At 45.5% G+C, this 13,979-nt stretch overlaps 1 protein-coding gene across 1 annotated transcript in view; it reads left to right on the plus strand.

Annotated features, from left to right (window-relative positions):
* Positions 1-304: 304 nt before the first annotated feature.
* The window catches only part of Raver2 (ribonucleoprotein, PTB binding 2), a 34,321-nt gene continuing 20,646 nt past the window's right edge, over positions 305-13,979 (plus strand). The window contains exons 1-3 of the mRNA XM_036178293.1: positions 305-475; positions 6,200-6,326; positions 11,131-11,216. Of these exons, the coding sequence (XP_036034186.1) occupies positions 6,200-6,326; positions 11,131-11,216 (213 nt within the window). The 5' untranslated portion in view covers positions 305-475. The remainder of the gene's footprint in view (positions 476-6,199; positions 6,327-11,130; positions 11,217-13,979) is intronic.

Consider the following 13,979-nt stretch of genomic DNA (forward strand, 5'->3'; position numbering starts at 1 on the left):
CCAGTGTGCTCAGTTTTAAGCAGTAGATCCACTCTCAGGGTGGCACTTGGCTGGGGGAACCCCCTGAGCTGGGGGAACTCCCCTTTGTTCTCCCTTGAGAAGTCACTGCCTCAGCATGACAGGCAGCTGGAATTTGAGGCTTGGGGGCATCATGGGCCTGTCCGTGGGTAGGACTGCAGTATCTCTTCACTCCTGTAGGCTGAGGTTTCTGTTTTGCCTCTGCCCATCAGGAGCCACAGGGCTGAAGTTGTACTGAGCTTGGCTTTCTTGCTTTCTGTTTGGCTTTTTCCAGTTTCTCTGCACCCCTGGACCTCGACACTGTTGCGTTCTCTTTGGAGCAGAGTCTATTTCTTCCTCAGCGCTCACACCGTCAGCTTCTACCCTGCTGTTTCCGCAGATTCTCAAGTTATTTTTCTGTTGGGGGTTTCTAATTGTTTTATGGTTGGAAAATGTACTCTGTGCTGCTGATCTGAAGGTAAGGCAACGTTGTGAGCCTTGTGTCTTGTTATGTGGCCGAATACTCTGAGTGTGCCATGTGTGTTGGAAGTGGCCTGTGTGCACACACAAACACACAGGTATTGGAATGTAGTTTGGTCTTACCAACTGTTAGACATCCCCTCTTCATCTCGGCTTTTTTCTGTATCTTCCTCTGCTGGTGTCTTAGAGCAGAGGGTTTTCTCCATGATGGTCAGTTTTTCTGTTTCTGCTTGTTCTGCAGCTGTTGCTCCAGACTTACCCGTGCTTTCTTAGGGGTGTCTGTTGATAATCATTCTGATGGTTTCATCAGTGTGTGTGTCTTTGAAAGGACTCCTTTCGGATGTTAGCTGGCTCCTTCAGCTTTCTTTGGTTTACATTTGCTGTCCCTTATCACCACCTTTCTCTCTCTGTGTGTGTGTGTGTGTGTGTGTGTGTGTGTGTGTGTGTGTGTGATAACTACCAATTTAAAAATCATATATGAAAGTCCATGTTTTCTTACTGGTGCATTTTAAACACTTTTCAGTGTATGTATTGCTTTTTGTTCAGTTGGCATTTTGGCAATCTGTTCCAATTTCTTTTAACCAAATGTTTTGCCTTTTTTTTTTCATATTTCTAACTGTTGGAAAAATGTGAACTTACCAGCTGTGCATCCTATCTTTGGATTAATTTGTTTTCTATTTTTTTGTTTTTTGTTTGTCTTGTTTGTCGAGACAGGGTCTTACTATATAGTCCTGGCTTTCCTGAAACTTGTTATGTAGACCAGGCTAGCCTCAGACTCAGACATCTACCTGCCTCTGTCTCCTGATTGCTGAGATTAAAGGCATGTGTCACCACTGCCTGGCATTTTTTTCCACTGTTTTTTTTTTTTTGTTTGTTTGTTTGTTTTTGTTTTTTACTGGAGCTGAGGACCGAACCCAGGGGGTTGCACTTGCTAGGCAAGCACTCCACCACTGAGCTAAATCCCCCACCCCTTTTTTTAAAAAAATTATTTATTTATTTATTTATTTATTTATTTATTCATTCATTCATTCATTTATTTATTCCACTTTTAAATGTTGTGTGTGTACAGGTGTTTGCCTGATGCATGACTGTACACCACATGCATGCAGTGCTTGTGGAGGCCAGAAGAGGGCATCGGGTCCCCTGGAAACAGAATTAGAGTGAGTTAGAATGAACTGCCATATGGGTGCTAAGGCTTGAACCCAGGTCCTCTGGAAGAGCAGCCAGTGCTCTTAACTGATAATCATCTCTCAGCCTTTTATCTTTTAAGAGTGAGCTCAGGCAGCGGGGGAGCTGGCACACACTTGTGCACAGTGTGCAGAGGAGGTCAGAGGTCAACTGTTTCCAGTCTCTTCTCCTTTCACCTTGATTTGATGCCATGCTGTGTATTCCAGGCTGGATGGCCTGTGTAGTCTGGCCGATTCTGCCTCTGCCTCCCTTCTCTGCTGGGCTTGCCTTTCAGGCATACGTCTGCATTCCGCTTTTTATGTGGGATCTGGGGTTTGATCTCAGGTCTTCAGGGGTTTGTGGCAAATGCTTTTACTGGGTGAGCCATCCTTGCAGGCTGCAGTTCCTACTGATGGGTGGGGGTGTCCCTAACTCATCAACACCCTTTCCTCTTCTAGGAAAGGAGCTTCCCATTTAACTCATTCACTGCCATTCCGTTCGTTCCTTCCTACCCTACTTGCCTTGGTAACTACATCCAGTTCTTCACTTTAGAGTTACCCTGAACATTAGCAGTGCAGGGCCTGGCTGTTACAAAGCTATGATAGTACACGTTCACTCCACGCGTCACACAGCGCTAGCTTGCATTTCTGGCCTGTTTTCTCTCTGCTGTGTTTCCTCACTGCAGAGTTTTGAATGAAGCGTTCCTGTGCTAAAAATCTTTTCAGAATGTGGGCAGTTGGGAACAGCTTTCTTCTTTCTCAGATGGAAGCACAAGCCTGCCTGAATGTATACATCTGTCTGCAGGGGTTTTGCCTTGACATGTTGGAAATAGGAATTCCTTGTCCCTAGTCTGGTGTTTCTAGGAAGAGGCTGGTTGCAATGGGCTCCTCGCTCCTCGAGACGTGTTCTCACTGGAAGCTTTTGATAGCCCTGTTTTCTTATTTTTTTTTTTTTTTTCAATTTTTTGCTTTGGTGGTTATAAATTTTTGACAGCTCTGAGTGGGTGTGTGTTTTTCTTCCACCATGTGTTTGGGATACCAGGTGGTTGACTGTTGTTCCTGCACTCTTTAATTCCTCTTTAATAATGCACATTTCTCGGCTATCGTTTTCCGAAGATGCCTCTCAGCTTTTATTCTCCTGCGGGGCTCCTGTTGAGCAGCTTCTGGTCATTGGCCTGTGTCCCTGTCACCATGCTGTCTTTGCTACCCTCACCTTGCTCTAACTAATGTATCTTGCATTTTCTGTTTCTTTAGCCCGGTCTTTTAGATGACCAATGTGTTTTGAATCATGTTCGTCTACTGTTTAACGGCCTGACAAAGCACAGAATACAGACTGAGGAATGCTGGAAGCCTTTATCTGTAGAACAGGTGTGTCCATGCCAGTGTATGGACTTGCTTTGGAGTGTTTGGGTCTCATCCACATGACGCACGTGGAGCGGTGCTGTTCACAGTGAGCAAGGGCTGATTTTCTCTTCACATTTGCCTTCATGCCAGCACCCTGTGGACCTTTCTAACTGTCTTCGCTCGTGTTACTAGTAAAAGTCCCACTGCTCTTGGAGGCCACTTACCTTCTTTGGGACGGCTGTCGTGTTCCCAGCATCCTTTGTTTCCTGTCTGTTACCTCTGCCTTCTCTCTCTGTCATGGGCTGTCCAGCCTGTTGCCTTTGTTTGAGTGGCTCTAGTCTCCAGATGATGAATTTTTGTTTTCTTTGAATACATAGTTTCTGGGAGGGGTGTCAGTTTCCTGTGTGCCACTGTTCATAGGATAGTGAGAGGGTTGCTGTATAGCTCAGTGGTAGAGTGGTGTATTGCTCAAAAGCCCTGGGATCAGCCCCCCCCCCCATACAAACACATAGACACACACATGTACACACACATGCATACACATACATACATTTACACATACACACACATGTACACACACACATGCACACACACATATCTACCATAAGAATTTGATAGGGGAAGGGATGGTGGGAAGACTACAGGGAAAGCCTGGTCTTTGTTAGGATTTAGGGAAGACAGGCAGGGAGAGCTCTGGCCCGCTGTCCTCCCGGCCTTCCCTACCACACTGGACATGGCAGTGCCCCTCTCTGCGCCTTGCACTGTCTTTTCTAGGCCTCCCTTTCCTCAGCTGCGATACCGCCCTGTGGTTGTGGGTGTGAGGGGCTGAGGAGGAGATGGTCCGTGGCCAGTGTCCTGCCTGCTGCTGACTGCTTGCATACCACCTGCTGCTAAATCTTTGGTTCTGCAGCATCCCTGACACCCCCCCCCACACACACACACACACAGTGCCTCCTGACACATCCTCCCCGAATTCTCTTGTGGACCTCGGCTTTCTTGCTCTCTGCACATGTCTGCCTGCACACCTTCTATCCCGACAGGGTTTCCTGCCAGTGCCATGTCTGTTGGAGTCCATATTTCTTCCCCTCCCAATTTTATAGGAACCGGGTTAGGAGAGGGACCCAATTGCCCATGTCAGTTCCCCCTTTCTAGTGGTTCTATCTGTCTACCTACTTATCTACCTACCTACCCATCTACCTACCTACCCATCTACCTACCTATCCATCTACCTACCTACCCATGTACCTACCTACCCATGTACCTACCTACCCATCTATCTACCTACCCATGTACCTACCTACCCATCTACTTACCTACCCATCTACTTACCTACCCATCTATCTTCCTACCCATCTATCTTCCTACCCATCTATCTTCCTACCCATCTATCTTCCTACCCATCTATCTTCCTACCCATCTATCTACCTACCCATCTATCTACCTACCCATCTACTTACCTACCCATCTACTTACCTACCCATCTACCTACCTACCCATCTACCTACCTACCCATCTACCTACCTACCCATCTACCTGCCTACCCATCTACCTGCCTACCCATCCACCTGCCTACCCATCATCCACCTGCCTACCCATCATCCACCTGCCTACCCATCATCCACCTGCCTACCCATCATCCACCTGCCTACCCATCATCCACCTGCCTACCCATCATCCACCTGCCTACCCATCATCCACCTGCCTACCCATCATCCACCTACCTACCCATCATCCACCTACCTACCCATCATCCACCTACCTACCCATCATCCACCTACCTACCCATCATCCACCTACCTACCCATCATCCACCTACCTACCCATCATCCACCTACCTACCCATCATCCACCTACCTACCCATCATCCACCTACCTACCCATCATCCACCTACCTACCCATCATCCACCTACCTACCCATCATCCACCTACCTACCCATCATCCACCTACCTACCCATCATCCACCTACCTACCCATGTACCTACCTACCCATGTACCTACCTACCCATGTACCTACCTACCCATGTACCTATCTCCATCCTTCCCTCCCTCCCTCCCTCCCTCCCTCCCTCCCACCATCTCTCCCTCCTTCCCTCCCTATCTATCTCTCCCTTCCTCCCTCCCTGGCTTTTATCTTTTATTCTTTCTCTTTCTTTTCTTTTCTTTTCTTTCTGTCTTTCTTTCTTTCTTTCTTTCTTTCTTTCTTCTTTCTCTCTCTCTCTCTCTCTCTCTCTCTCTCTCTCTCTTTCTCTCTTTCATTGAAACACAGAGAGAGTCTGCTTGTATGCATGCCATTCTGTATATTATAGAGGACAGGGGACACCTCTGGTGAGCTAGTTCTGGCTACCATGTGGGTCTTAGGGACCAAACTCAGGTTGTCAGCTTGGCTGCAAGCATCATTACTTGCTGAGCCATCTGTCTGGCTTTTTTCTTGCAGGTTTTGGGGGTTCTGAACTCCAGTCCCCCTCACACTTATATGGCAAGCACTTTTCCTACTGAGCATCTCCCCAGCTGTCAGGATGCTTTTTAAAGCTAAACACTAATTCACATTTTTAGGTGGCTGTGCAGCTCGGTTCATCTTTGTTTCGAACTAGAGGAGTAAGTGAGTGAAGTAAACTTTCAGAATAAGAAAATTGTGTTTGAAAGTCAGCCTGCATCCTCCCACTGTGGATCAGCAGTCTAATAAGGCTCCCTGTAACATGGGAGTACTGGCATTGGGTCAGCAAGTTATTGCTTTGCAAGGCAATCAATATCTCCTTGTCATTGCTTGTTTGTGCTTTTGGTTTTTCAAGATAGGGTTTCTCTGTGTAGCTCTGCGCCTTTCCTGGATATCGCGCTATAGACCAGGCTGGCCTCAAACTCACAGAGATCCTCCTGCCTCTGCCTCCCAAGTGCTGGGATTAAAGGCATGCCCACCACTGCCTGGCTGTTTGTGCTTTTTAATGAGACTTCGTGTGTTAAACTGCTAGTTCATGCGAAGCCAGTTGGTGTTAGATGTTAGATGAAGACCTTGCATCACATGTACAAAACAACATGTAACATTGCCGTTGAGAGCTGTGGTAGAAATTACACAGTAAGTTCATGATATAAAGCAAATCATGTTTGTCAGAAAGTAAGTCTTAGGTTCCTTCCTAGGCAGGGGAACACCTCTGGGCTCTTTGCCCCTTTTCCCACTTAAGCTTCTTGTGATGTTTGTTTCTGTCCACGCTGAAGATGAACAGCAATCAAAAGGGATTACTGCCAGAGCCAAATCCGGTACAGATTATGAAAAGTCTGAACAACCCTGCCATGTTACAAGTTCTTCTGCAGCCCCAGCTGTGTGGACGAGCAGTTAAGCCAGGTAAGCGCCACACATCCTGCTTGAGCACAGATGTTGGTATGAAGTTACTCTGCTGCACTGTGTGTGGAATATGTGAAATGCATTATGGGTTAAGGTGCACTTATGCTGGTTTAAAAGAGTTAGCTCTTTGCTAAGAACTGTTAGCGATCATTAATTCGTTATCTGAGATGGTACCATGTCTTGGCTCTTTTGTAGGGACAGTCTACTTATGTGCTTCCGTTTTCTGTATCATTAGTAAATGTTAAATATTAAACCTTCCACTCAGCTCTTTGTTGAACTTCTAAACTTGGTAATAATGGCACACCACTCGGCTGTCGCCTGGATGAACCGAGAGCATGGAGCATGGAGCACTTTAGTGGACTTACCTTGTGGAACTTGCTGATTTGTTTCTTCTGTGTTCATCTTTCCTTGTTGTGAAGAACAAAGTAGTTTCCCTTTGAACCAGATGACAAAAGCATCTTCCTCTAGTTATCCAGATCTGCATATTGTCTCTGTACTTTGACTATCAAGCTATTTGGTGTTCTTCTTCTGGTATTTCCTCTGAAACAAACAACTTTACATGCACAGGATTTCTGTGTTAGCATTAGGAGGAAATGCTGAAGTTTAGAATAAATATATTTGGCGTAAGTGTGCTCAGTGTGTTTATTCCAGTTCAATACCAGCTGGCTGGATGCCATCTCCCACACTAAGCCACACAGACCCACACATGAAGAACATGGCCTCTGTGTGGCTGCCCCACTTAAGTCCCTGGCTACAAGTTAAAGGTTCTCTAGGCTACCTGAACTTCTGACCAACTAGCTATACAAATTTGGGAGTTGCCAGAATGCTTCAGTTGGGTAATCTTCTAGAATGTCTCGTAGAATTCAGGAAAGCACCATTCCTAGAAAGGACCTAGCAGAAACAGGCAAATGAAAGACACTTAGTAGGAGTGTTCCTCCGTGCACCCAGGCCATGACACTCTCCAGCATGTCATTGGTGTGGGTCTTTGTAAAAACTTTTGTTGTTGACAATTTCATCTGTATATATAAAGTATTCTGATCACTCTTTGCTTCCCATAATCTCCCTCCCATCCCTATCACTTACCCCACCCCTGTCACACACACACCGTCTGTACCAACCCTTTTCTCAAACTCTTGACTTGGGGTTTTGTTTTATGACCTGTTTATTGTAGCGGGGCCATCGTGAGACCATTGGATTGAGACTATCCATCGGAGCCTGGTGGGTTAACCAGTGGGTGCACAGCTGAAGCCTACGGAGCTCCTTCCTGAATTGATCAGTAGCAAACAGTTCATCGATGAGGGCTAGGGAGGGCGTCCTGAGCCGGTCTTCCATCCATGCCTGACTGTTGGTGGCTGCTTCCTGTGCCGCCCTGGTGCAGGCATCTGTAGCTGCTGTGAGACTAGGATTGGAAGGGCCGCGTCTTCCCCAGGAAGTGACATTTCACAGCCCTTCCTCTGTCTTCTGGCTCTTACATTCTTCCCGCTCCTCCCCACAGTGTTCCCCGAACATTTCAGGGAATGGTTCAAAAGTCTTGTTTAGGGCTGAGCCTTGTTCAGTCATTTATTCTCTACACCTTGTGGGGCCACAAGTCTCTGCATTGTGTTCACCACTGTTCACTAATTCCAGGTTTCGCTAATGAAGGCCGAGAGCAGCGTTTTTCTATGGATACAAACAAATATTTAGAGGGTAGCTTGACACCATGTCAGTTTGCTAAAAATCAGTCCTCAGTTCCCGTTCTAGGGCTCATCATCTCTCTGGCCGTGGGTCTTTGACCAGGTTTATGGAATCAGGCATGCTTCCCTCCCAGGGATCAAGTTCCAAATTTGGTCAGAGAACTGTTGGTTTCCCCGTAACAGGAGTGTTGCTGTTGTACAAAGCCATAGCGTGCCTGCCAAGTTGGTCTCGTAGCTCACAGACCTTACCTCTGGGTAAGACTATTGATCTCTTCTCTCCCCCAGCAGCCTGCTGGCTCTTTTCAGGACTGTGAAAACCAGCGGCAGGGATGAAGCTTCAGCTCAGTTCTAGCTTGGCTTTCTTCTTTATATGATGCATCCAGGGTATGTGGTGTGTATATAGCTTGCTGTCCATTGTTAGGATAAACACCATGACCAGAAGCAACTTGGGGAGGAAAGGGCTTACAGGTTCCTCTCTGAGTTCATCATTGAGGGAAGTCGGGCCAGGAACTCAAGCAGGAGCAGAGGCAGGGACCACAGAGGAGCATCCTTACTGGTTTGCTCCTCACTGCCTTCTCAGCCTGCTTCTTCATACAACCCAGGACCAGCTGCCAAGAGATGGCACTGCCCACGCTAGGCTGGGCCCTCCCACACCAATCATTGATTAAGAAAAAAATGCCCCACAGGCTTGCCCGCAGGACTGTCTAATGGAAGCCTTTTCTCCATTGAGAGTCCCTCTTCCAGATGACCCCAGTTTGTGTTAAGTTGACAAACAGCTCTAGCACGAGGAGGCGCCTCACCCTTGGCATGGGAAGTTTTGATTAATAACTCACAGCTTCCGGGAGCAGCTCTTTCCAGCCATACAGGGTCTTTTAAGGAATTGGAACTTTCATGGCAGTTACATTGTATGGGAACCCCACCCTTACCCCCCCCCCCCCCCCCCCCACAGTGTATTCCATCTAGATCTTCCAGTTTGTCCTGAAACACAGTGTTCACAGACATGACAGCCTCCTCTTGGTTGGTTAATGATTGGCACGGTGCAGTAGTCCTTTGCTCCTGTTAGCACAGCGTTTCTCCTGATGCAGCTCAAGATTGCTCTGTTGTTTAGAGACACATCCTGTGCCCTCAGGGCTTTTAGAAGAATGTTGTCCACACTTTCAGATTGTGGGCATCTTTGATCATTCTGCTCCAGTATTATTTCTGTCCCTTCATCCAACACTATGTATTTCCACTTCTCTACTTGGATTGGTTTGTGGTCATATAGGCATGTGGCTTTGTTTTGTTTTGCTTTTTAGATTTTATTTTTAACTTATTTTTATAGGGGATGAGTATGTGTACGTAAATGCAGATCCCTACAGTTGGAATTACAGGCAGCTGTGAACCACCTGATAGGGGTGCTGAGACTCACACTCTGGTCCTCTGCCATGTGTCCTCCATCACTATCTTTCCAGTCTTGGGAGTCTGCTTTTTTAATGTTTAATGTTACTGTCTCTGTTTTAAGATGTTTTACTCTTTACACAGATTGAGACATTATTCCCATGCCTGGCTTTGTTTTTGTTTGGGTTGGTCGGGGAAGAAGATTAAATCTCCACTTCAGTGATCACAGGCCAGGCTAAAGGATGCATGCCAATTGCTCTTTCGTATTTTCTTGGTCAGTGCGTGGGTGCTGGGGAGCAAGCCAAGTATGCACTACACTGCTGAACTGAACCCCCAGGCCTCATTAATTAGCAGACCCGATGAACATTTAAGTCCTTTCCAGATTGAGGTAAAATGGCAATGAGGATTTGTTTTTACTTTTATGTTTTTATTATTTGTTTTTATTTTACACCGATATTTTATGACCTTGGGAAGATAACTGTAGGTTTGAGCGATGAGGTAGGTTTACATTTAAGGTATAGACTCCAGTTTGCTCAGTACCCTTACTCACATGTTATATATGGCTACTTTTTAATTTGAGCCTTTCTATAGAGTTTATGCTAGGTTTATGCTAACTTGGTGTGTTGCTGTTCTTGTTTTTATATACAGACTCACTACCTAACTGGGAATACAGGAATGACTTAGTGTTGCATGTACATTATGAAAAGCTATTACCAGGACTTTTTCTGAATGTACTTTGTGATATAAATATGTGTGTGTGTTTGTGATTGATATTGTGATATATATACACATAATAAGATGAAATTAATCATGTGTTTTCTATTTTATGGTTCTCTTTTTCTCTGTGTATTATCTATTCTGAAAATATCTTTTCTGAAATGTATGTGGTATTTGGACTCAGAACTAAGAGTGTAGATACCCTTTATTCCTTGTATCTCTATGTACAATTTGTTTCTTTGGAGATGGGCTCTCACTGTGTATTTCTGGCTGGGCTGGAACTAGCTGGGTAGACAGGGCTGGCCTCAAACTCACAGAACTGCCCGACTCTGCCTCTGAGTGTTAGAATTCAAGACATACATTACTATGCCCTGGTATGTGTACTTATATTGCATCTTTTTAGTTTTTATGATGTAAGACTTTCTGCACATATATATTATCTTCTATAAAGGATTTTTCATAAGATTTTTAAGGATGAGGATTGTATCTTTCCCCTTGCCCTACCTTCTGACAAATTTTTTTCCAAATACCTGCTAAGAAGGCATTAAGGGGCTGGAGAAATGGCCCAGCGATGAAGAGCTTTTGCTGTTCTTGCTGAGAACCAGGGTTTGGTTCCTAACACCCACATGCGGGAAACTGTCCCAGGGAATCCACCTCCCTCTTCTGACCTCCTCGGGCATCAGGCACTGTATAGGTATGTGCAGGCAAAACTCTCCTACACATGGGTAAAAGGCACTGAGCAACTACCAAGGCCTCAGTTAGTACTGTGCTGCCAGTACCAGCTGTGCCAAGTGCTAGAGGTGGACAAACCTGTGTTGGGTGCTTGATACTTCAAGACAGAAAGTGCTGGAATTCTAAAGCAAATTCCAGGATTGAATCGCAAGGAAAGAAGTCTGGAATTGTAGCCAGTGGATGCTGAAACCTCTGTGCAGGTTAAAGGTGGTGAAAGAAACGCTTTTAGAACATGGTGGATTTTTAATTTCTTAAGCCCCGTGGCTACGGTTTTGCTCTGACTGACTCTGGCCTTCTCCAAACAGTTCTCGGAGTCGCACCCAGCTTATCTCATCTGCTGAGTCTGTCCTCCCTCCCCTCCGCGCTGCTCCACTTCAGTAAAGCACAACAGGTTTGTACACAGCCCTGGTTCCGAACCCCCGAAGATTCAGAGTGAATACTTCACCTCCCCCGGGGCCCCTGAGACAGGATCCTAGGTAGCTCAGGATGACCTTGAACTCCCAATTCTCCTGCCCCCATCTCCCAAGGACTGGGATTACAAGTGTGCCAGACCTTGTCTAGAAGTTAACTGAGCATTTTACTTTTTAAAAGTTCCCTGCCTGCCCTCCATCCTTTGTGGTCCTAGGGAGTGTCCTAGAGTTCATTGATGCTGGTAAATGCGTTCCTGCAACTCTACACCCCTAGCTTTCTTTATTTTAACTTTTGATTCCGACCCAGAGTCTTACTGTACTTGCCCAGGCTGGCCTTGAACTCATACTGTCAGCAAGTGGACCTTGAACTTGTCCTCCTGCGTCAGCCTCCTGAGCAGCTAGAATTACAGGCCTGTGCAGCTGGACCTGGCAGAGAACACCCTTTAATAAGGATAGCTATATAAAATCAGAGATGAGTGTGTGTAATCCAGAGCTAATGAAAACAGCCCAGATAGGTAAACTCACCAAGGCCCACTGGGAGAGAATTGTTAAGAACAGAATACTTACTTTGTGGTAATTTTTACTAGATAATACATCAGTAGTTTTTTTCTCTTGGTGTGTGGTGGGGGTCGGGAGTGATAGGCAGAATGTGTGCCATGGGCATGGGAGGCAGAGGACAAGCTTGGGTGCCCTCCTTACCTTCTGCCTGCGGCTGTGTTTACCAAGCTAGCAGGCTCAGGGATTCTCCCTTCTCCACTCCCACCTTCCCACAGAGTGCTGGGGTTACAGGCTGGTGTTTGTTGTTGTTGTTGTGTGTGTGAGACCCCTCCCCCTTACTATGGGTTTGTGGGATTCGAACTCTGGTTCTCATGCTTGCACATGACCCACTTTACCCCCTGAATCATCTCCCAGTACTAAAGCAATGGCTTTAAAACAAACATTTTATACAGTCTTAACTCAAATTTATAGAAACAAATGAACAATAACTCCTAATCTTTAAATTTTAATCATTGTTATAAACTAGTTCATGTGTTTGCAAGAGGAAAGAATATTTTTTCTTATGTTTTCAGATAAGTGTTTTAAATAGGCACTTAGACATAAGTATCTGACGTATTTGTCATATTGGAAGTAGACATCACTTGTTAATTTCAGAATATATTTAAAGATACACAGACCTATGTACAAATCAATTACATTATTACTTCTATAGGATGGAAGAAATGTGTGATGCTAAAGACGGGTGTTTTGTTATTTTAAGACAGGTCTTGCTAAGTAGCCCAAGCAGGCCTCCAACTCAGAATCCCCCTGCTTCCGCCTCCCAGGCACTGGAGTTAAAGGTGTATGCCACCACTCCAGAAAGCCAGCTTTCTAAAGGGAGAGAAGGGAGACAAAGAGCCCCGCCCACACCCACAGTAGTTATTCTGGCTGTGATAGCACAGCCTGACAAAAAGCCAGCAGGTTTTGTTTTGGCTTACGGGTTCAAAGGGATGGAGCCTGTCTGTGGTGGAATGCGTGACATCATTGGTCAAAGGATGCCTCGTGGCAGGAACAGGAAGCTGACACTCAGATTTCATCCAGATACAAGAAGCAGAGAGAAAGGGAAGAGCAGGAAGTGGAGTGAGGCTGTAATCTCTTAAATCTCTAGGGACTTCCTCCAGCATCGTCCACTTGCCAAAGGTTCCAAATCATGCCACAGATAAGGGAATTATTTCTTATTCAAAACACCATGCCATCTTTTTCTTTTTTACATTTGCTATTTCATTCAGGACTCCTGTACATTAGGGTGCCTTTACTCATTCACTCCCTCCACATATTTTATTGAGGAGCCACATGTTCTAGGTGCTGCAGCTAATATGGCTACAGCTTTTGAACAAAACATTCTCATTGTCTCTATTGCACCTTTAATCCCAACACTGGGGGTGCCAAGGCTGGAGGACTACAGTATTTAAGACCAGACAGGGTTACATAGTAAATTCTGGGCCAGCCTGGGCTACAGAGTGAGATTCTATCTCAAAACAATAAAAACTCAACAACAAAACAGTAGGGCAAACAAACATTATTTCAAATCAAGTATGAACGGTGATAAACAGATAACAACAGTCAGAGCATTGATAATATCACCTTTGTGTTGGGATGGCAGTTCTCAACCTGTGGGTCAGGACCCCTCTGGGGAATGTCGAACAACCTTTTCACAGGGGTTATATAACAGATATCCTGCATATCAGATATTTACATTATGATTCACAATAGTAGCAAAATTACATTCAGGAAGTAGCAATGAAAATCATTTTATGGTTGGGGATCACAACATGAGGAACTGTGTTAAAGGGTTGCAGCATCAGGAAAGTCAAAAACCACTGTGTTAGGAGAAAGACCAGAAATGTAGTATTTGCTTTCAAGGTCTACAAGTCCCTCCGTCTCCTGAGCTCAGTGCATCTCACTGTCCCCAAAAGACCTGCTCATTCCTCCAAGAGTCAGTCTCCTTGGCAGGAATGCCCTTCCTGAGTACCACCTACCTGACCCAGGCTTTCCCTAAACAGCCTTCAGATTTCAGCAGAAAAGTTAGAGCCTCCCACAAATCTTCCAGTCTAAATAAGATTTCCCAGTGTTTGATCATGGATCTGCTTGTATTTTTTCCTCGTAGAATTGCCATTTGTAATCTTGTTTGTTTTTATATTTAAAGTCACCTCTCCTCGGGGATATGATACATAGGGGCAATCACAATGCATTTCTCACTAGGTAGC

The sequence above is a fragment of the Onychomys torridus genome, chromosome 2 (genome assembly GCF_903995425.1).
Source record: "Onychomys torridus chromosome 2, mOncTor1.1, whole genome shotgun sequence".
Lineage (NCBI taxonomy): Eukaryota > Metazoa > Chordata > Mammalia > Rodentia > Cricetidae > Onychomys > Onychomys torridus.